Here is a 23,788-nt window from a genome sequence, read left to right as displayed (position 1 = left end):
AGGTCTGCATCCTTGCTGGCCCGGGTTTGCCTCCGGCTCCCATGAATCTGTTGCTTCAAAAGAAATTGAGGATCTTGATAAGCTAAAGGATGCGAAAATCTTACTTTCCGGGTTACTCTTCGGACTTTCAGCCTTGGCAAGGGGTCCGAGTCGGTGGAAAGTATAGTTACCTCTTCAGTCACCGGGTTACTTGCTCCGGTATCATCCTGCGGATAAACAAGTCAATAAGGCGGTTAAAAAACAGACGAAAAACAAAAGAAGAGTCTAACGAATCAAGGGCTACCTCTGACTCGGAGCTATCATCCAACTGAAGCAGCTCTGAGGCGCTAGGCCTACTTCCCTTCTTGCGGGGAGCGGCTCTCCTGGCGGCTTTCTTAGCCTTCTTGGCTTTTTTAGCAGCCTCATGGTCATACTTGACCTTCCAGAACTTGTCATTAGCCTGGAAAAATGCAACAAAGGTTTCCTTGAGGTTAAAATGAAAACTGTTAGAATGGAAAGTAAAGTGCTCAGATTGGTAGCTTACCGCCGGAGCCGGGTTAGCTTGGCAGAAGGGGCTTAAGCCGGTCCTCCCGCAGTCTGCTAAGCTCTCGTTCAATAGGGACTTGGTCATGTCGTCCACGACGTCCTCAGGTAGATCGTTGGGGCTGTGCCGCAGAGGGTCATCCTTCCGGCCCGTATAATCACACATTAAGCCGGGGCGGCGGCTCAAGGGAATCACCCGCCAAGAAAGCTAGACCCGGACCAGATCAACGCCGTTGAGGCCATTTCCCAGAAGGGCCTTAATCTTGTTGATGGTGGGGATCAGTGGTTGACGTTCAGCTTGAGATAGTTTATCTGGCAGGTGGTGATTTGGCTCCAGACGCAGAGCACGAAAGCCGGGCAGAGGGTTCTCATCAGCCGGAGAAGTATCCTGGCAGTAGAACCATGTCTGGTTCCAGTCCTTTGGGTGGCTTGGCAGCTCAGCGTAAGGAAAGAGGCAATCTCTCCGTCGTTGAATGGAGATTCCGCCAAGTTCCAAGCTAGGCCCGTTGGCGCACTCATTCTGGCGGTTCAGATAAAACAGCTCCCTAAAGAGCAGTAGCCTGGGCTCTTCTCCAAGGTATACTTCGCAGAACACTTGAAAGTTGCAAATATTTGACACGGAATTGGGTCCTATGTCTTGCGGCCGTAGATCGAAGAAGTTCAGAACGTCTCTAAAGAATTTTGAACCGGGAGGTGCAAAACCCCGGCTCATGTGATCAGCGAATATCACAACCTCTCCGTCTCTTGGTTGAGGTTTTTCTTCGGACGGGTCAGGAGCACGATAAGACATGACCTCCTTCTTAGGCAGGTAACCCGTCTTCACGAAATCAGCTAAAGTATCATCAGTAACATTGGATCTCATCCAGTTGCACGTGATGGGTGCCTTGGGAGCCTTGGGCGGCATTGTGAAAGACGAAAGCCTATGACAAAAAGAAATGTCCGGTTCAACTATAAGCCGGAGGAAGTTTACAGTTCAGTATTCAAGATGGCGGCTTAGGAAGGGGCCTAATGACATATGGCTAATTGTGGCGGGTTATCTAAGCCATTGTGGGCATCGTGAGTAATTCAAGTTGTTTAAAACTCTATCATAAGTGAGCCGGAAATTTCACAGCGCATGGCCTCCTTTAAGCCGGAGATATGAGCCGCTATAGCTAACAGATGCAATTTTTGACTAAGTGTGGTACAAACAAGTTTCACAGATCGCAGTAATTATTTTGGATCAAACGATCGACTAGAAAGAAAAAATTCTAGACCTAGAAGTTGATACAGAGAAGTTCATGAGCTCTAAGGAGATCTCTTTACAAGTAAAGGGGACATGCTACTATTGAAAATGGGTGTGAAACCACATCCGTACGAGCTCTATATGGTTTCTGGATCCAAGGGGGCCGTGTGGGAAGAACTGTGAAGAAATGGCGACGAACTGCGAAGAACAGGGAAGAACGGCAAGAACCCTAATGCGGATCTATTCTATGGAGTGGCAAGGACTTACGGGTGCTGATGAGTCGCGGAGGTCGCCGCCGTTTTTCTGGAACAGTTCAGGGTGATGCAGCGGCCGGGGTTGATGAAGACCAGGGGCGCGGCGGCGGCGGCGGAGCTCGAGCTCTCGGGTGTCAGAGGAGGAAGACGACGGAGGAGATAAGTGAATGAAGGCTTATGGGCCGGGCCTATTTATAAGGTGCGGCTAATAAGTGGGCGCGAGAAACAAGGAGGCCAAGGCGTGATTATCTCGCCACAGAAGCGCCTCGATTTTCGGGATGGCCATTAAAGATAAGATCCGTTGGGATATGTCAGAATAAAAAAAATGAACTTAATGGAAGATGACGTCATGGCGGGTTATCAGGAATCCAGAAGACGACGTCACGGCGGGTTATAACCTTCGCACAAATATAAGCCGGAAGATTTTCTCTCAAAGGGATTGAAGATTGACATGAACCGGTTCAAATCAATCTGGGGCCTAATGTTGAGGATATAACCATTAGAGTCACCCACCCAGGTGGGGCCGGGTTACGTCATAATGTTCATCACGCGAAGCCCAGTACCAAACTTGAAGACGGCGGGTCAATAATGGGCTCAAGACCCGGAGATGGCTAAGGGCCCGTAGTGATAACCGCCGTTATGGTGAAACTTGTAGTGTAAGGAAAGAATAGTTAAGAGTCCGAGCCGGACACTGTTATGAGCCGGCCGGGACTCTGAGAGCCGCTGGGCGTCAACCTCTCTATATAAAGGGACGACCCGGCGGCGGTTCAGGACAGGCAAGACCAAATCGATAACCAGGCAGGACGGTTTAGCTCCTGGTCGTCGAAACCCTAATCAATATCACCTCAACTGGACGTAGGCTTTTACCTTCACTGTAAGGGGCCGAACCAGTATAAACCTCGTGTTCCTTGTCCCGTTTAACCCCTTTAAGCTTCCTAGTTGTGATGGCTCCACGACTAAGTCCTTGCACGAGGACATCTGCCGTGACAATTCCACGACACCATGGGCATGTTCAGCAATGATTTGGCTAAAGGAAATATGCCCTAGAGGCAATAATAAAGTTATTATTTATTTCCTTATATCATGATAAATGTTTATTATTCATGCTAGAATTGTATTAACTGGAAACATAATACTTGTGTGAATACATAGACAAACAGAGTGTCACTAGTATGCCTCTACTTGACTAGCTCGTTGATCAAAGATGGTTATGTTTCCTAGCCATTGACATGAGTTGTCATTTTATTAACGGGATCACATCATTAGGAGAATGATGTGATTGACTTGACCCATTCCGTTAGCTTAGCACATGATCGTTTAGTATGTTGCTATTACTTTCTTCATGACTTATACATGTTCCTATGACTATGAGATTATGCAACTCCCGTTTACCGGAGGAACACTTTGTGTGCTACCAAACGTCACAACGTAACTAGGTGATTATAAAGGTGCTCTACAGTTGTCTCCAAAGGTACTTGTTGTGTTGGCGTATTTCGAGATTAGGATTTGTCACTCCGATTGTCGGAGAGGTATCTCTGGGCCCACTCAGTAATGCACATCACTTAAGCCTTGCAAACATTGCAACTAATGAGTTAGTTGCAGGATGATGTATTACAGAACGAGTAAAGAGACTTGCCGGTAACGAGATTGAACTAGGTATTGAGATACCGACGATCGAATCTCGGGCAAGTAACATACCGATGACAAAGGGAACAACGTATGTTGTTATGCGGTCTGACCGATAAAGATCTTCGTAGAATATGTGGGAGCCAATATGAGCATCCAGGTTCCGCTATTGGTTATTGACCAGAGACGTGTCTCGGTCATGTCTACATAGTTCTCGAACCCGTAGGGTCCGCACGCTTAAAGTTTGATGACGGTTATATTATGAGTTTATGTGTTTTGATGTATGGAAGGTAGTTTGGAGTCCCAGATGAGATCACGGACATGACGAGGAGTCTCGGAATGGTCGAGACATGAAGATTGATATATTGGACGACTATATTCGGACACCGGAATGGTTCTGGGGGTTATCGGATATATACCGGAGTACCGGGGGTTACCGGAACCCCCCCCCCCCCGGGGGTTTAATGGGCCTTAGTGGAGAAGAGGAGGGGCGGCCAGGGCAGGCCGCGCGCCCCTCCCCCTCTAGTCCGAATTGGGCAAGGAGGGGGGCGGCGCCCCCCTTTCCTTCCTCTCTCCCTCCTCCTCCCCCTTCTCCTAATCCAACAAGGAAGGGAGGGTGTCCTACTCCCGGTGGGAGTAGGACTCCTCCTGGCGCGCCTCCTCCTGGCCGGCCGCCTCTCCCCCCCCCCCTTGCTCCTTTATATACGGGGGCAGGGGGCACCCCATAGACACAACAATTGATCATTGATCTCTTAGCCGTGTGCGGTGCCCCCCTCCACCATAGTCCACCTCGATAATATCGTAGTGCTGCTTAGGCGAAGCCCTGCGTTGGTAGAACATCATCATCGTCACCACGCCGTCGTGCTGACGGAACTCTCCCTCAAAGCTCGGCCGGATCGGAGTTCGAGGGACGTCATCGAGCTGAACGTGTGCTGAACTCGGAGGTGCCGTGCGTTCGGTACTTGATCGGTCGGATCGTGAAGACGTACGACTACATCAACTGCGTTGTGCTAACGCTTCTGCTTTTGGTCTACGAGGGTGCGTGGACAACACTCTCCCCTCTCATTGCTATGCATCACCATGATCCTGTGTGTGCGTAGGAATTTTTTTGAAATTACTACGTTCCCCAACAGTGGCATCCGAGCCAGGTTTTATGCGTAGATGCTATATGCACGAGTAGAACACAAGTGAGTTGTGGGCGATACAAGTCATACTGCTTACCAGCATGTCATACTTTGGTTCGGCGGTATTGTTGGATGAAGCGGCCCGGACCGACATTACGCGTACGCTTACGCGAGACTGGTTCTACCGATGTGCTTTGCACACAGGTGGATGGCGGGTGTCAGTTTCTCCACCTTTAGTTAAACCGAGTGTGGCTACGCCCGGTCCTTGAGAAGGTCAAAACAGCACTAGCTTGATGAACTATCGTTGTGGTTTTGATGCGTAGGTAAGAACGGTTCTAGCTCAGCCCGTAGCAGCCACATAAAACTTGCAACAACAAAGTAGAGGACGTCTAACTTGTTTTTGCAGGGCATGTTGTGATGTGATATGGTCAAGGCATGATGCTAAATTTTATTGTATGAGATGATCATGTTTTGTAACCGAGTTATCGGCAATTGGCAGGAGCCATATGGTTGTTGCTTTATTGTATGAGATGCTATCACCATGTAATAGTTTTACTTTATCACTAAGCGGTAGCGATAGTCGTAGAAGCATAAGTTGACAAGACGACAACGATGCTACGATGGAGATCAAGGTGTCGCGCCGGTGACGATGGTGATCATGACGGTGCTTCGGAGATGGAGATCACAAGCACAAGATGATGATGGCCATATCATATCACTTATATTGATTGCATGTGATGTTTATCTTTTATGCATCTTATCTTGCTTTGATTGACGGTAGCATTATAAGATGATCTCTCACTAAATTATCAAGGTATAAGTGTTCTCCCTAAGTATGGACCGTTGCGAAAGTTCTTCGTGTGGAGACACCACGTGATGATCGGGTGTGATAGGCTCTACGTTCAAATACAACGGGTGCAAAACAGTTACACACGCGGAATACTCAGGTTAAACTTGACGAGCCTAGCATATAACAGATTTGGCCTCGGAACACTGAGACCGAAAGGTCGAGCGTGAATCATATAGTAGATATGATCAACATAGTGATGTTCACCATTGAAACTACTCCATCTCACGTGATGATCGGACATGGTTTAGTTGATTTGGATCACATGATCACTTAGAGGATTAGAGGGATGTCTATCTAAGTGGGAGTTCTTAAGTAATATGATTAATTCAACTTAAATTTATCATGAACTTAATACCTGATAGTATTTTGCTTGTCTATGTTGATTGTAGATAGATGGCCCGTGATGTTGTTCCGTTGAATTTTAATGCGTTCCTTGAGAAAGCAAAGTTGAAAGATGATGGTAGCAATTACACGGACTGGGTTCGTAACTTGAGAATTATCCTCATTGCTGCACAGAAGAATTACGTCCTGGAAGCACCGCTTGGTGCCAGACCTGCTGCAGGAGCAACACCAGATGTTATGAACGTCTGGCAGAACAAAGCTGATGACTACTCGATAGTTTAGTGTGCCATGCTTTACGGCTTAGAACCGGGACTTCAACGACGTTTTGAACGTCATGGAGCATATGAGATGTTCCAAGAGTTGAAGTTAATATTTCAAGCAAATGCCCGGATTGAGAGATATGAAGTCTCTAATAAGTTCTACAGCTGCAAGATGGAGGAGAATAGTTCTGTCAGTGAGCATATACTCAGAATGTCTGGGTATAACAATCACTTGATTCAACTGGGAGTTAATCTTCCGGATGATAGTGTCATTGACAGAATTCTTCAATCACTGCCACCAAGCTACAAGAGCTTCGTGATGAACTATAACATGCAAGGGATGGATAAGACGATTCCCGAGCTCTTCGCAATGCTAAAGGCTGCGGAGGTAGAAATCAAGGAGGAGCATCAAGTGTTGATGGTCAACAAGACCACCAGTTTCAAGAAAAAGGGCAAAGGGAAGAAGAAGGGGAACTTCAAGAAGAACAGCAAGCAAGTTGCTGCTCAGGAGAAGAAACCCAAGTCTGGACCTAAGCCTGAGACTGAGTGCTTCTACTGCAAGCAGACTGGTCACTGGAAGCGGAACTGCCCCAAGTATTTAGCGGATAAGAAGGATGGCAAGGTGAACAAAGGTATATGTGATATACATGTTATTGATGTGTACTTTACTAATGCTCGCAGTAGCACCTTGGAATTTGATACTGGTTCTCTTGCTAATATTTGCAACTCGAAACAGGGACTACGGATTAAGCGAAGATTGGCTAAGGACGAGGTGACGATGCGTGTGGGAAATGGTTCCAAAGTCGATGTGATCGCGGTCGGCACGCTACCTCTACATCTACCTTCGGGATTAGTTTTAGACCTAAATAATTGTTATTTGGTGCCAGCGTTGACCATGAACATTATATCTGGATCTTGTTTGATGCGAGACAGTTATTCATTTAAATCAGAGAATAATGGTTGTTCTATTTATATGAGTAATATCTTTTATGGTCATGCACCCTTGAAGAGTGGTCTGCTTTTGTTGAATCTCGATAGTAGTGATACACATATTCATAATATTGAAGCCAAAAGATGCAGAGTTGATAATGATAGTGCAACTTATTTGTGGCACTGCCGTTTAGGTCATATCGGTGTAAAGAGCATGAAGAAACTCCATACTGATGGACTTTTGGAACCACTTGATTATGAATCACTTGGTACTTGCGAACCGTGCCTCATGGGCAAGATGACTAAAACGCCGTTCTCCGGAACTATGGAGCGAGCAACAGATTTATTGGAAATCATACATACAGATGTATGTGGTCCGATGAATATTGAGGCTCACGGCGGATGTCGTTATTTTCTCACCTTCACAGATGATTTAAGTAGATATGGGTATATCTACTTAATGAAACATAAGTCTGAAACATTTGAAAAGTTCAAAGAATTTCAGAGTGAAGTTGAAAATCATCATAACAAGAAAATAAAGTTTCTACGATCTGATTGTGGAGGATAATATTTGAGTTACGAGTTTGGTCTTCATTTGAAACAATGCGGAATAGTTTCGCAACTCACGCCACCCAGAACACCACAGCGCAATGGTGTGTCCGAATGTCGTAATCGTACTTTACTAGATATGGTGCGATCTATGATGTCTCTTACTGATTTACCGATATCGTTTTGGGGTTATGCTCTAGAGACAGCTGCATTCACATTAAATAGGGCACCATCTAAATCCGTTGAGACGACGCCTTATGAACTATGGTTTGGCAAGAAACCAAAGTTGTCGTTTCTTAAAGTTTGGGGCTGCGATGCTTATGTGAAAAAGCTTCAACCTGATAAGCTCGAATCCAAATCGAAAAAATGTGTCTTCATAGGATACCCAAAAGAGACTGTTGGGTACACCTTCTATCACAGATCCGAAGGCAAGACTTTTGTTGCTAAATTTGGAATCTTGCTAGAGAAGGAGTTTCTCTCGAAAGAAGTGAGTGGGAGGAAAGTAGAACTTGATGAGGTAACTGTACCTGCTCCCTTATTGGAAAGTAGTTCATCGCAGAAACCGGTTCTTGTGACACCTACACCAATTAGTGAGGAAGTTAATGATGATGATCATGAAACTTCAGATCAAGTTGTTACTGAACCTCGTAGGTCAACCAGAGTAAGATCCGCACCAGAGTGGTATGGTAATCCTGTTCTGGAGGTTATGTTACTAGACCATGACGAACCAACGAACTATGAAGAAGCGATGGTGAGCCCAGATTCCGCAAAATGGCTTGAGGCCATGAAATCTGAGATGGGATCCATGTATGAGAACAAAGTGTGGACTTTGGTTGACTTGCCCGATGATCGGCAAGCCATCAAGAATAAATGGATCTTCAAGAAGAAGACTAACGCTGACGGTAATGTTACTGTCTATAAAGCTCGACTTGTTGCAAAAGGATTTCGACAAGTTAAAGGGATTGACTACGATGAGACCTTCTCACCCGTAGCGATGCTTAAGTCTGTCCGAATCATGTTAGCAATTGCCGCATTTTATGATTATGAAATTTGGCAAATGGATGTCAAAAGTGCATTCCTGAATGGATTTCTGGAAGAAGAGTTGTATATGATGCAACCGGAAGGTTTCGTCGATCCAAAAGGAGCTAACAAAGTGTGCAAGATCCAGCGATCCATTTATGGACTGGTGCAAGCCTCTCGGAGTTGGAATAAATGCTTTGATAGTGTGATCAAAGCATTTGGTTTTGTACAGACTTTTGGAGAAGCCTGTATTTACAAGAAAGTGAGTGGGAGCTCTGTAGCATTTCTGATATTATATGTGGATGACATATTGCTGATTGGAAATGATACAGAATTTCTGGATAGCATAAAGGGATACTTGAATAAGAGTTTTTCAATGAAGGACCTCGGTGAAGCTGCTTATATATTGGGCATCAAGATCTATAAAGATAGATCAAGACGCTTAATTGGACTTTCACAAAGCACATACCTTGACAAAGTTTTGAAGAAGTTCAAAATGGATCAAGCAAAGAAAGGGTTCTTGTCTGTGTTACAAGGTGTGAAGTTGAGTAAGACTCAATGCCTGACCACTGCAGAAGATAGAGAGAAGATGAAAGATGTTCCCTATGCTTCAGCCATAGGCTCTATCATGTATGCAATGCTGTGTACCAGACCTGATGTGTGCCTTGCTATAAGTTTGGCAGGGAGGTACCAAAGTAATCCAGGAGTGGATCACTGGACAGCGGTCAAGAACATCCTGAAATACCTGAAAAGGACTAAGGATATGTTTCTCGTTTATGGAGGTGACAAACAGCTCATCGTAAATGGTTACGTTGATGCAAGCTTTGACACTGATCCGGACGATTCTAAATCGCAAACCAGATACGTGTTTACATTAAACGGTGGAGCTGTCAGTTGGTGCAGTTCTAAACAAAGCGTTGTGGCGGGATCTACATGTGAAGCGGAGTACATAGCTGCATCGGAAGCAGCAAATGAAGGAGTCTGGATGAAAGAGTTCATATCCGATCTAGGTGTCATACCTAGTGCATCGGGTCCAATGAAAATATTTTGTGACAATACTGGTGCAATTGCCTTGGCAAAGGAATCCACATTTCACAAGAGAACCAAGCACATCAAGAGACGCTTCAATTCCATCCGGGATCTAGTTCAGGTGGGAGACATAGAAATTTGCAAGATACATATGGATCTGAATGTTGCAGACCCGTTGACTAAGCCTCTTCCACGAGCAAAACATGATCAGCACCAAGGCTCCATGGGTGTTAGAATCATTACTGTGTAATCTAGATTATTGACTCTAGTGCAAGTGGGAGACTGAAGGAAATATGCCCTAGAGGCAATAATAAAGTTATTATTTATTCCTTATATCATGATAAATGTTTATTATTCATGCTAGAATTGTATTAACCGGAAACATAATACTTGTGTGAATACATAGACAAACAGAGTGTCATTAGTATGCCTCTACTTGACTAGCTCGTTGATCAAAGATGGTTATGTTTCCTAGCCATTGACATGAGTTGTCATTTGATTAACGGGATCACATCATTAGGAGAATGATGTGATTGACTTGACCCATTCCGTTAGCTTAGCACACGATCGTTTAGTATGTTGCTATTGCTTTCTTCATGACTTATACATGTTCCTATGACTATGAGATTATGCAAATCCCGTTTACCGGAGGAACACTTTGTGTGCTACCAAACGTCACAACGTAACTAGGTGATTATAAAGGTGTTGTATAGGTGTCTCCAAAGGTACTTGTTGGGTTGGCATATTTCGAGATTAGGATTTGTTACTCCGATTGTCGGAGAGGTATCTCTGGGCCCACTCAGTAATGCACGTCACTTAAGCCTTGCAAGCATTGCAACTAATGAGTTAGTTGCGGGATGATGTATTACGGAATGAGTAAAGAGACTTGCCGGTAACGAGATTGAACTAGGTATTGAGATACCGACGATCGAATCTCGGGCAAGTAACATACCGATGACAAAGGGAACAACGTATGTTATTATGCGGTCTGACCGATAAAGATCTTCATAGAATATGTGGGAGCCAATATGAGCATCCAGGTTCCACTATTGGTTATTGACCGGAGACGTGTCTCGGTCATGTCTACATAGTTCTCGAACCCGTAGGGTCCGCACGCTTAAAGTTTGATGATGGTTATATTATGAGTTTATGTGTTTTGATGTACCGAAGGTAGTTCGGAGTCCCGGATGAGATCACGGACATGATGAGGAGTCTCGAAATGGTCGAGACATGAAGATTGATATATTGGACGACCCTATTCGGACACCGGAATGGTTCCGGGGGTTATCGGATATATACCGGAGTACCGGGGGTTACCGGAACCCCCCCCCCCCCGGGGGGGTTTAATTGGCCTACATGGGCCTTAGTGGAGAAGAGGAGGGGCGGCTAGGGCAGGCAGCGCGCCCCTCCCCCTCTAGTCCGAATTGGACAAGGAGGGGGGCGGCGCCCCCCTTTCCTTCCTCTCTCCCTCCTCCTTCCCCCTTCTCCTAATCCAACAAGGAAGGCCTACTCCCGGTGGGAGTAGGACTCCTCCTGGAGCGCCTCCTCCTGGCCGGCCACCTCTCCCCCTTGCTCCTTTATATACGGGGGCAGGGGCACCCCATATACACAACAATTGATCATTGATCTCTTAGCCGTGTGCCGTGCCCCCCTCCACCATAGTCCACCTCGATAATATCGTAGCGGTGCTTAGGCAAAGCCCTGCGTCAGTAGAACATCATCATCGTCACCATGCCGTCGTGCTGACGGAACTCTCCCTCAAAGCTCGGCTGGATCGGAGTTCGAGGGACGTCATCGAGCTGAACGTGTGCTGAACTCGGAGGTGCCGTGCGTTCGATACTTGATCGGTCGGATCATGAAGACGTATGACTACATCAACCGCGTTGTGCTAACGCTTCCTCTTTCGGTCTACGAGGGTACGTGGACAACACTCTCCCCTCTCGTTGCTATGCATCACCATGATCTTGTGTGTGCGTAGGAATTTTTTGAAATTACTACGTTCCCCAACATTGGCATCCTGAAAAGGGAGGGTGAAACGAGCTATTGAGGCTGAGGAACCCCTATCCAGGATTCTGGAGAAAAATCCGACACTTACGCAAGAGGAGTTAGAAAAGTTCAAGGACACTTGCGCTACCGAGGCAACCAAGGCTAAGGCTGCGAAATTCAAGAGCCTTCAGCAAAGGAACACGGGGAAGCATCACCTCGGAAGCCATGGCTACCTTGGCAAAAGACCCATATGGGATAAGGAGGACACAGAACGTGAAGCCGCGGGTCTCCCAGACCCCTTCGCGAAGTTCACCAACCCCTTGGAGCATGACTTCATCAGGGCCCGCTACAAGTGGGACAAGGAAAAGAAGGCTTTTTACATGGACCAGATCACGAGGAGATTGATTAGAATACTGGTAATTATTCTTTTACCACCTTACATTTAGCTCCTGATCAAGTTGACTACACATTCATAAATGGTTCACGTTCCTTCTGCAGGAGAAGCAACACCAGCTTGCAGCTGAAAGCCCTACTTCGCCGATGAGGCCCAAGTGGGACACCCCTCTCAACCAGGCCTTGAACAAACTTAAGGGACTCCCTTTGGGCCAGCGGCCGCAATATGGACGTGTGCACGACGCCGGAGACGGCACCACATGGAAGGTGTTTTACAACGAGGGCCCGGAGGCCAAGAAGCAGAAAAAGAAGTTTACTCAGGCGGACATCGACGATAAGGTGAAGCTTGCGTTCGAGAAAAAAGCAGCTGAGAACGCGGAAAAAGCAGCTGAGGAGAAAAATGAGTTGCTACAACAGGTAGTCGATGCAGCTGTAAATACCTGCAGAAATGATTTCGCTACTAACTTGGTCCCGGCTATCATCAACTGGACGAAGGAAAATCCAGACAAGATGGTACATGATTTCCCCATGCCCAGTTTCGTCGCGAGCAACTCCGTGAAGAACACCACCGCACCATCACCTGCTCACGCAACCGGGCCTGCTCTCGCACCCGCACCCGCTCATAGCAGCCCGTCCTCAGTCTCTGGCGCGTTAGGCGGGCCTTCATCTTTGGCTGAGCTCGGCGCCCTCACGGTAATTACATGTCGCACCAACATATATATCTAGAATATTCCATTTTCGTTGCCTTTCAGATGTTTTACGCCGCAGGCATGTGTTTGCAGGCCGACGAAACCCCGTGCACCGTACTCACTTTCCACAACTAGTCAATGTCCAGTGGGCACTTCAGGGTTACCTTGTCGAGTGTGAAATCGGGGCACGAGGATTTGCCTCCTCCAGTATGGCTAGGGGGAGAGGACGACGAGACCCAGCTGCGGATTGGAAGCTGCAAGGGTTGGGTGCTGCTATGGCCAAAGGATCTTCTTCGTCTGGAGCCGGCGAAGAGCACACCAATAACCACACATCAACAAGCATGTATGAAGACCACCAGCCCTCCTACGCAATTACAAGCGCTTGTAGTGCCGGGTGAGAGCGGCGAACGACGTGATGAAGGGGGTCCAATAGTGGCTGATGTAATCGCCCCCGTAGAACAAAGAATGGCTGATGAGATGAAGGTGGAGGACCCAATGAGTTTCCTCAATACAGGCGCCTATGACGGTGACTTAGATATGATGAGTCAGCGATATGACGAATCGGGCTATCAGCATGCTGATGAGGATATGGATGATCTGCCCGGGCAGGAACGTCCTAGGGGGGATTGCAAGAAGTCTCTCTTCACGAAATCCTCACATGACACGCCTGAAGATGCCGCCTCAACACAGGCCCAACTAGCCGGGGGTCGTACAGTGCTTAGCCCGGCAACATTGGGGCAGGGGTTAAGGAAGGGTCTGGAAGGTCAGCCCAAGAAAAAGGAGAGGAAGAGACCGGGGAAGATAGGCTCAGCTGCCTACAAACAAGCCAGAGAACATAGCAGCCAAATGGAGGATTTTGAAGAGCGTGTACCCGTCAAAGGTGCGGCCATGTTCCATGTCACGGGCGAGCCGATGCTACCGCCAAAACCGCTGGAGGCACTATCAGGGGATCTAAGAAGACTGCACGACCATGTGCTGTCGATTGAGAAAAGCCTACTAGCCTCGAAGGATCTAGGATATCCGACATACGCGGCTCGTGTGCCTGAGGGGAAGTCCTACGTCGACACACGGCCCGCGGAGGTGTTCTTCCTGCGGTTTGACCATATCTCCGAGATGTTTCTGACAAGGCTGCTCGATTTTACAATCGTCCACCTTTTTACGCTACATATGAGCTCCGTCATGAAGAGAGAAGAAGTCCCGCAAATCTGTGTGGTGAATCCGTACTACATGCACGAGTCCTTCTTGAGTCTTGGCGACTTTGAGTGTGAAACTGCTAGGGAGTACCTCCAAAACTTCCTGGTACAGAATAAGGACCAGGAAATTGTCCTCCTGCCTTATCATCCAATGTAAGTCAGTGCTGGACAACCCTTTCGTACATTTCAATCATTCCTTCTCGCTCATAAGGAGAATAATTTGAGGTGTTTTTTCCCCTGCAGCAACGGGTGCGCCGTCCTTCTCGTTCTTTACCCGCGAATCTCCCACGCCGTGTATTTTGACCCTACCAGAAACTACGAGAAGAAGAACTACACCCACATAATGAATATTTTAGATGATGCTCTCCAAGGCTTCAGCATTAGGGGTGTCCACCTGCAGATCGGGAAATAAAGGAACAAGAAGTTGGGTTTCTCGCATAAAACTAACTTCTGTTGCATCCATGTCCCAAAACCAAGCAAGAACGATGGATTCTACCTCCTCCATCTCATGATGGAGTTCAGAACGGATCACCTTAAGCTTCGCATGACAAGCAGAAACGATGACATATCCGCAAGTGGGTAGAATCTCATGGAGAAGCGGATTATAAACTTAGAGATGACTTCTTTCGCATCCACAGGGAAATTACGACGATCATCATGAAAGAAGTCGTCGATGAGAAGGGGATGTTCCACCACGGCCCTATATTGCGAGCTGACGTCCGAACTCGCATAGGCATGCAACGTCAGGACCTCACGCCGTTCAAGAATTTAGGGTCCATCCTTGATGATATGGAAGGATGGAACTTCTAGTGATTTACGATGCCGATGATGATGATATGTGTCGGTTGAACTTGTATACTTTCTGTAGCAATGAGACTTTGTGATGTCCATGGTCCCTGCCGAACTTGCGTAATGCTACTTTGTTAGTTTGGGTACGATGACTTGCGTACCTCTAGTTAATTAGTTTGCGTACTATATGTTGCTAACCCTTTCTTTTTCGTGTTGCTCTAGTATATTTTATTGCATAGGATTGTACATTCTCTTGATGAAGATGCATCTCTAATAGGCACCTAGATTCTTGATGGCGAAGAAGCAGTGCTATCTCGTGTACAAAGCGAGGGTTCCGGGAGTGTACGACGAGTGTCCTGAGTGTCAGGGGCAAGTGGATTGGGTTTCCGGCGCCAGCCATAAAGGCTTCAAAAGCAGACAAGAAGCAGAAGCTAGTTACTTGAGGTTCACGCTACCGCGAGAGAGGACTCGTAACCGCCGCCTCATGTACTGCATAGTTCCGCTCTCACTCATAGTGATAGCTCTTCTTGCATATATCATTGTTTAGATGGACGACGATGTGTTGCAAGTATTCGAGACTTGTACCGCTATTTTCGAGATGATGACGAGAGACCACTTTGTGTTGGATGATGATTATGATGATGACATGATTTGATGAGACTATTTGTATGTATATGCTATGATTACATTTGTATGTGTATGATATTCTAGAGATTATTGTATAAAGCCCTAAACAAAATTCAGCAGCACAAAATATGGAGCAGAAAAAAAACAGAAACTAATAACAGTAGCGCGGGGTATGGCTTTAGTAGCAGCGAGTTCTGTTTTAGTGTTTTATAGGTTTTGTGCTATTTCTTTTAATTTTAATTACTTTAAATTGTTTTCTTTATTTTTTTGACATATTCTTTTAGTTTCTGTTAAGTTATTAGTAGATATTTTATTTGTAGTATTTTTTTTGTATTTTATTTCTTTTATCCTCCATTTTCTTTCCCTCCATTTTCTCCCGCGATTTTCTTTGCCACCATTTTCTCCCGCCATTCTTTGCCGACATTTTCTCCCGCCATTCTTTGCCGCCATTTTCTCCTGCCATTTTCTTTCCCATCATTTTATTTGTCGCCACTCTCCCTCCATTTTCTCCCGCCATTTTATTTCCTGCCATTATCTCCCGCCATTTTCTTTCCCGCCATTCTCTCCCGCCATTTTCTTTCCCGCCATCTTCTTTCCTGCCATCTTCACTTCCCAACTTATAAAACAAGCCTCATGGTGTCGACGACCGTAGATAACATCGTCTGACACGCTGTGTGTCTCCTGCGTCGGTGCTGCTGGTAGAGTGTGAAACACTGTCTGAGAGAAGTCATAAGTGTTTGCAGCTTCGTCATCATCATCGGAGAGTGTTTCACACTTATGACTTCTCTCACACAGTGTTTCACACTCCACATGAAGGCATCATAGTCATCCTCCATCGATGCAGCACTCCTTAGTGTGGCGGGAGAGAATGGCGGGAAAGAAAATGGCGGGAAAGAAAATGGAGGGAAAAAGATAGCGGAAAAGTATTTTTTTTCATGTATAAAACGGCAATGGTTGTACATGATTTATAAGGCACTTTTAAATATAAACTCCTATGAAGCTCAAAACAAGTTTTCTAGTAGGATAAAAGAAATAAAATACAAAAAAATACTACAAATAAAATAGCTACTGATAACTAAACAGAAACAAAAAGAATATGTCAAAAAAACTAAAGAAAACAATTTAAAGCAATTAAAATTAAAAGAAATAGCATAAAACCTACAAAACACTAAACAGAACTGCTTTCATAAAATCCTAATTTTAAATAATTATAAAATTCATCAATTAATTACTACTGATAAACAAAGAGAATCATCTGAAAAAATACTCCTAGCTCAAATTATAGGCAATCTAGTGATTTGAGCAAATTCATGAAAATTCAAATTCAAATTCAAACTTTCAAATCTAGTCAAACTTGATATCTAGAGAAACTTCATAAAATTTCTAATCTAATGCAAAAAGAATCAAATTAAAATACTAAAAATCCTAATTGATATGAATTTTCTAAAACTGTAGAGCATGTGTTGGCAGAAGAGGGACTCTAGTCCTTTTTGGCCAACGGTTGGCCGAAAAGTCCTTTTTGGCCAACGGATGACCGAAAAGTCCCTCTTCGGCCTAAAGTAGACCGAAAAGTCCCTCTTCGGCCTACAGTAGACCGAAAAGTCCCTCCTCGGCCAACAGGAGGCCGACGGGGTGATACTTTTGATTTTTCTGCATTAGGGTGTATAGTTTTCGAATTTGCTATAAAAATCATCATAGTTTCAAAAAAAATCCTACAGCTATTAGCAGCAATGCGTGTTGGAGATAGACGCTGCTGCTATCCCTCGATAGCAGTAGTGCGGGTCAAACCGCGCTACTGATAAAAGTTAGCTGTGGCGTCGTATCAGTAGCGCAGCCACCCGCGCTACTGCTAAGCATTTAACCCGCGTTACTGCTAGGCTTTTCCCTAGTAGTGGCACCCCCCCCCCCCCCCCGCGCGCGTCATCGGTTTGCGAGAGGAATCGCGTCCGGACCGTCTAGCGGACTGATACAGGACCGCGTTATGGGAGGTTTGCGGGTCGGTGTCGGAGATGACCTTATAAAGGGACGCGATATATGCACCGCGATAGCGTTGGGTAGTATAAAATGTGGTGGCAGAGTGACATGAGTAGGATCCATGCTACAACGACGTTAACGTGGTAGCCGGTGGCCGACGGCGGGAGTAGGAGGGAGTTGGGCCACATTTCCATTTATTTTCTATGGAACCCAGTGGTCATCCGAGAGCAACTTCAGGACCAAATATGTTTTTTTTTAAGATCCAACAAATTGCTGGCTTCAATTAGATTTAGCAGAAAGCAACGGAAGAAACAACATGAGGAGGATCCGAAGATCAAAGGAAAAAAAGAAAAGGCAGCCCTATTAGTTGCAGAACAACACTACACTTACAAGACGGAATGCCATCCGCCCACCGCAAGACAACGCAGCTCCGACTCCGGCGGAGAAACGACAGAAAACAAAAAGGTTGGCGTCACAGGAGATCGCCGAACGGACCACATGTCGCTCGTCATCGTACGCTACCAGAGCCCCGCACCGCAGCTTCGACTTCACAGCAACAAGCAGCCGAGGTAATCTCACGGACACGCCGGAGAAGAGCCGACTACCATGACGAAAGCCACGCCTCCGACAATGCTCTCCACCGTCATCGTTGCCACAGAAGTCAAAACCTCCCTCATCGCCGGACACGACCAAGCAGCACGAACAACATCCTCCATCTATCACTGGTCCCCCTGGCCGGTAAGGAGCTCCTGAAACGATGCCCCAAGAGGCGCGACACACATCGCCTTCATCGTCCGATCCCATGGGATCAAGGGTTTCCCCCGAGCAGCCTTGCGTGGTGGAGCGAGCAGAAATGCCTCAGCGACGCCTTCAAGAAGGAAGCGGCGCCCGCAGGCGTCGCCGTCGCCTGCCCCAGCCCAAAGACTGGCAGCAGGGTCTTCACCCGACGCTGCACCTCCAACCACCAACCCGAGCCAGGCCACCACCGCAGACAAACGCCCGACGGCCGCTGGCCCCACGCGCCCAACGTCCGCCGCAGCCACCAGATCCGGACGCCGGGGCCCAGGTCTCCATCGCTGCCGCTGGTCCGCGCCGGATAACCGCCAGCCCCTTGCGCCCGACGGTCATCGCAGCCACCTCGCAGAACAGGACGCCGGGGCCCGATCTACCTCACACCGCCCTCTGGAGCTCATCGAGCCGACGGCCGGCGACGCACATGAAGAGCCCATGCGCCGCCGAACAGCTCGCTCCCACCTGACCCCTCTCCTCCGCCGCAGCGCTGACCACGACCCCGCCCCGCGGTAGGCACTCTGCAGATCCAGCGGGGGCTCGCCCGGCGCAGCGCGCCCATGTCCCGGGCGACCGGCGCACGCCCAGCCCGCAGCTCAACGCATCACCACCAGCCTCGCCTCGCCGCCCGTCCAGCACCAGAGTAGAGGAGCTCCACCTTCGCAGCCCACCGCCGGATCCCGCGCCATACGTCAGATCCGCGCCCTGCGCGCCCCCGCCTACGCGCACCGCGCCTCCGTGCGCCGCCTCGCCGGCCAGCCGCGCCGCCCCAAGCGCGCGCAGCCGCTCGAGCTCCCGCCGAGACAACCAGCCCGCGCCAGCCACCTACGGACGGGAGGAGGAAAAGGAGCCCCGCCGCCGCCGAGCCGCGCGGGCTTTGCCCGGCGACCGCTGCCGGCGGCGGCGAGGGGAGGAGAAGGCGGTGGCTGGGCTGCTGGCGGCGGCGGCTAGGGTTTGCTCCCGAGCCGCCCACGGGGGCGACTCGAGAGCTGTTTTTCCGGTGAGTTGCTTTTTCAGGACCAAATATGCATAGTGCAAAATGCCGCGTTTAGACATAACAGGCTTCCCTCTTCTTCACTCAATGACTCGTTGGGCAATCCACATACGTACAAATGACATTAGGATAATCCCAACATTCTAAGTAAGCCAAATGAAGCATTGTAATGACGTCTTGGCAGATGGAGGTTCATCGGTGCTGATGCACCGTTTTATGACCCTTGTTGTAGTGACCAACTTTCTTCGACGTGCTGGTTGGAAAACTGAATTATCATAATCTACCTTGATGCCGAACGCAGTCTAAATCGCGTGTATACGCTTCGAATCCACAACAAGGACGTCGATTGCGACAAATGCACCTAATAAAAGGTCTAATACGCGTTCCAGGTAGTAAATCTCAACGCAGTAGCTCGCCTAACTCAGCGCACACCATCTTCTCTAAAGAAAAAAAAAACTCAGCGCACACGTTCCCACTGCGGGGCGCAGAATGGCTCAACCGGCGAATCGGGTGGAGGAACAGGGGGTTTGGCATGGCCGCATGGGTCGGGCCGGTAAAAACCCACAGACGACGCTCTTTCCGGTGAGCAGCACGAGAGAGAGAGCCGCTGCGTGGCTCTCCCTCCGGCCCAGCCACGTAGCGGGTGCTTCCTCCGTTGTCCGTTTGCGTAACCGTTGGGAATGCTCCTTGCGGCAGTGACAGCTAGCCCCCAACCACAGGCAGAGGCAGGCACCCCCTGGCTGCTGTGCCCACCGGGATTTGGCTGCCGGCCCCACCCCAAATGTCCACTCTCGATTCAGCCTCTCTTCCTTGACAAATACTAAATCCTAGTATCATCTGGTTTTCGTATGAATGTTCTGTGGGCCGCACAAGCACAAAATTAGACTCGTTTGGTTAGCTTTGAATTTGCTTGGATTTCCTACTTTCCATAGACTTTTCTTTAACAAAAGCGAGTCAGTAGACAGGACCAGGATTGTTAATTACGCAAGTTCTTTCTTCTTTGTATAGTGGAGGCAGGATCACCGACCACACACTGGAGAGACCGGTAAAAGGAAGAGAATGCCGCGCGTAAGGTAGACACAGGGTACCAAGGAAATTATATACTCCATACACCGTTTTCACTTCTTTTCTTCCCGATGGGCGATAATGATGACGGAATAAACATCTGTACAAATACATACACCAGAAGCCATGGGCAACACAACAAGAAGAAAGGAGGAGAGGTGAGGTGGGGGCCTTTCTCCTCCTGTGTGCCATCAAATCTTAAAAAAGAGGGGGCTGGCCTGATCCGGTCTGTTAAGGAGGGCATTTTTGGCAACCTGACGGGTCCCAGGCAGGGCCACACACAGGCCAGGACAAAAAGTTAGTGATTCTTGGCTCTTTCTATCACCTGGACTCACATATATATACACACTACACAGCAGGGTCGGGGGCTGGTTGGAGGGGCGTTTCGGTCATCTTGGGCTTGTCCTATGATTTTCGTTCGAGGGGCTCCATGTCCATCCACGGTGACCCACACCTCTTCCTGCCCTACCCTTCTTTTCTAGTCTAGTGGAAACATCCTCCTGTTCTGTCAGTTTTGACAAAGGAACTGGGGGCTGGGAGGACAGGAGGACGTCGTGGAACCCGCCGACGGCTGCGATGCCAGCGGGCGGAAGATCAACGGCGCCCCGTACTGCGGGTAGAGGAGCATCAGCACCGTCGGCGCGTGCACGTAGTTGGGGGACGCCCGGATCTCGAACCGCTGCAGGAGGATGGCCATGGTGAGCTTGGCCTCCAGGCGCGCCAGGTTCTGGCCCACGCACATCCGGGACCCGAGCCCGAAGGGTATGAAGGCCAGCGGGTGCTTCGCCGCCCTGGCCGCCCCGCCGGCGAACCGCGCCGGGTTGAACTGCGCCGCGTCCTGGCCCCAGTACCGCGCGTCGTGGTGGATGGCCATGATCGGGATGAGCAGCTCCATGTCGCGCGGGATCATGCACCCGTCCGACAGCCGCACGTCGGCCTTGGCGCGCCGGATCGTCGCCACCGCCGGCGGGTACAGCCGGAGCGTCTCGTTTATGATCATGCCCAGCTGTCGTGACAAAACACATGGAACATGCAGAGTGTGTGTCAGCGCTTGAATGAAATGACCGAAACGCCCTTCTGCCTGCGGCGGGTTTGAAATTTCTCCTGCAGATGGAAACGAATCGGAATCGTGGCGGCAGAGCTGTGAGAGGACGTACCGTTTTCAGCCTGGGGAGGTGCTCCTTGGAGGGGTCGTCGGAGCCGCACACGTCGAGCACCTCGCGCCGGGCGCGCTCTTGCCACTCTGGGTGCATGGCGAGCAGCACGGTGGCCCACGTCAGGAGGTTGGTCGTCGTCTGCTTCCCGGCGAAGAAGAACGTCTTGCACTCCTCCACCATGTCATGTACCGGGATCGCCTTCGCCCGCGTCGTCCTCTGGCTGGCATTGATCATGAGCCCCAGCAAGTCGCGGAAGCTCCCGGTGTCGGCCTTCTCGCCCTCGGCGGCTTCCACGGCGGCCGCCTCCTCGCTGCGCCGGCCGATGAGCTTGGTCAGGTTCCGCCGGATACCCCTGTCCAGCTTCCACGACAGCCAGTTCTTCTTGGTCGGCATGAACCGGTAGCCTGGGACGAGGACCTTGCGGAACGCCTCGGAGGCGAAGGCCATCAGCTGGCTCTGCATGCCGAACACCACCCGGCCGTCGTTGTAGCTGCCGCCGAAGGTGGCGCGCGTGATGGCCTCCTCCGTCACCTCCTGGAACCACTCCGCCACGTCCACCTCCACCTCGCCGCTGCCGTCGGCCGCCGCCATCTCCCGCCACTTCTCCGCCAGCGCGGCCACCGACTTGACGACGTGCGGCACCAGGCGCTGCAAAATCGAACCACGTCGCCGTCAGCACATCCGTACATCGAACCGTCGCACGGACCGCCAGCGCGGCCACGAACAAGAAGAAAACAGGGGAGCAGCACGGCGTTCGTACGTTGAGGTTGTCGGGGTAGAAGGCGTCGCCGAGGACGCGGCGGTGGAGCGCCCACTTGTCCCCGTGGAGGCTGACGAGGCCGTCCCCCTCGAGCTGGCGCACGACGGGGTGCGCCTCGTAACGGTCGAAGGCGTCGGCGCGGGTCAGGAAGATCTCCCGGATCAGCTCCGGCTCCGCCACCGTCAGCCGCGGCGTCGGCCCGAACCATATCAAGAACGTCGGACCTGCATCGTCACCAAAACCATTAATGATGACCCAAAAGGACGAGGAAGAGACGGAAATTGCCATTCAACGCAAGAACCAGAGGGAAACAGAGGTGTCTGTGAGGAGGAAGAGGCGAAGTAAATGTCATAAACCCCATATGCGCAAACGAAAGAGAGATAAGCTAGGTGAGCTGAGCTGCTGACAACAAGAGACAAAAGCTGAGCCCTGGTCACAAACAGACGCGCAGATAGACAGAGAGAGGAGCCAAACAGAAAATCGGACAGGGAGGGGAGGGAACAGATCAACAAGCAGATGCAACCAAAACCGCCCAAAAAGATGAGCAATTAAGCCACGCAGAGACGCAGGCAGGTGATGCTGGCTGAGATACTATTCTTGCACAATACATGCGTATACGTGTGCGCGCGTATGTATGCATGAGCGGCGGCGAGGAGGGAGGGAGGGAGGGACGCACCGTAGATCTTCCGCCAATAGTGGTAGAAGGCGAGGACGCGGGGGAGCGCGTTGTGGGAGGTGGGCGGCGACATGGGCTTGGAGGAGGCCTCCACCATGAGCCCCACCATCTCCTTCACGGAGCCCAGCAGGAAGCGGTACGGCGGCCCGCGCACGCCCTGCGCCGCGAAGTGCGCCTCCAGCCGCCGCGGCCGCCACCACAGCGCGTCCGCCACCCGCGCCGCCACGTGCAGCGCCAGCCACGCCGACAGCAGCACGGCCGCCGCGCGCCACGACACCCAGCCGCGCCACGCCCACGCCGCCGCCTCCATCTCGTCCCCCATTGCCGCCGTGGTCGGCTCGGCTCGGCTCCCCTGTTTCTTGTTTCTTGAAACAGAGCGGGCAGGGCGGGAGACGACGGTGCGTCGTTCTTCTTCTCTCTGGGTCGTGCGCTGCGTTTCTTGGAGCCCGTGTACGTGAGCCGGTGCTAATGGCGTGGGGTTTTGGGTGACAGGGGAAGGCAAGGGCGGGGTTATATAGTGGGGAGGAGGAGATGGAAGGGGGAGAGAAGCGAAGGCCGGCGGCCATGGGGCCGGGGAAGAGCCGAAGAGGGGGTGCGTTGTTTGTTTTTGTTTTGGGGGTGGGTTAGTAAAGAGTCAACGAAGTAGGGATTTCGCACTCTTGTTTAATTGACCGTGTTAGATGATGGAAGGCGTATGGGGTTGGTTTTGTTTGGTGCGCAAAAAACGAACAAGTCCGTTCCGCATTTTTCCCAGCACGAAATGCATATTGATAGACACGTTTTTTTTTTTTGGCATAGATCAAAGGTAAATTTGGTCATATCGGCAGTTCCAGTTCATTATGTCTTAAGCTATATCTAATGATATTACTGTAGATGTTTAGATACTCCTGTAACAGTTTCAGTTCATTATATCTTAAGTCATATCTAATGATTTTTTGGAGGAAGCTATATCTAATGATAGTAGGGTA

The 23,788-nt window shown here is 49.5% G+C and overlaps 1 protein-coding gene across 1 annotated transcript; it reads right to left on the bottom strand.

Moving 5' to 3' along the window:
• Positions 1-20,247: 20,247 nt before the first annotated feature.
• Positions 20,248-23,401, bottom strand: LOC109771619 (cytochrome P450 734A2). Its single transcript, XM_020330315.3, is given in 5 exon segments — positions 20,248-21,233; positions 21,385-22,032; positions 22,145-22,368; positions 22,821-23,109; positions 23,111-23,401. Coding segments are annotated over 5 exon segments (1,935 nt in total). The 5' UTR covers positions 23,387-23,401; the 3' UTR covers positions 20,248-20,735.
• Between the last annotated feature and the right edge of the window lie 387 nt (positions 23,402-23,788).

The sequence above is a fragment of the Aegilops tauschii genome, chromosome 6 (genome assembly GCF_002575655.3).
Source record: "Aegilops tauschii subsp. strangulata cultivar AL8/78 chromosome 6, Aet v6.0, whole genome shotgun sequence".
Taxonomy (NCBI): Eukaryota; Viridiplantae; Streptophyta; class Magnoliopsida; order Poales; family Poaceae; genus Aegilops; species Aegilops tauschii.
The sequence above is the reverse complement of the archived record's forward strand: the minus strand, read 5'-3'. Positions and strand labels throughout refer to the sequence as shown.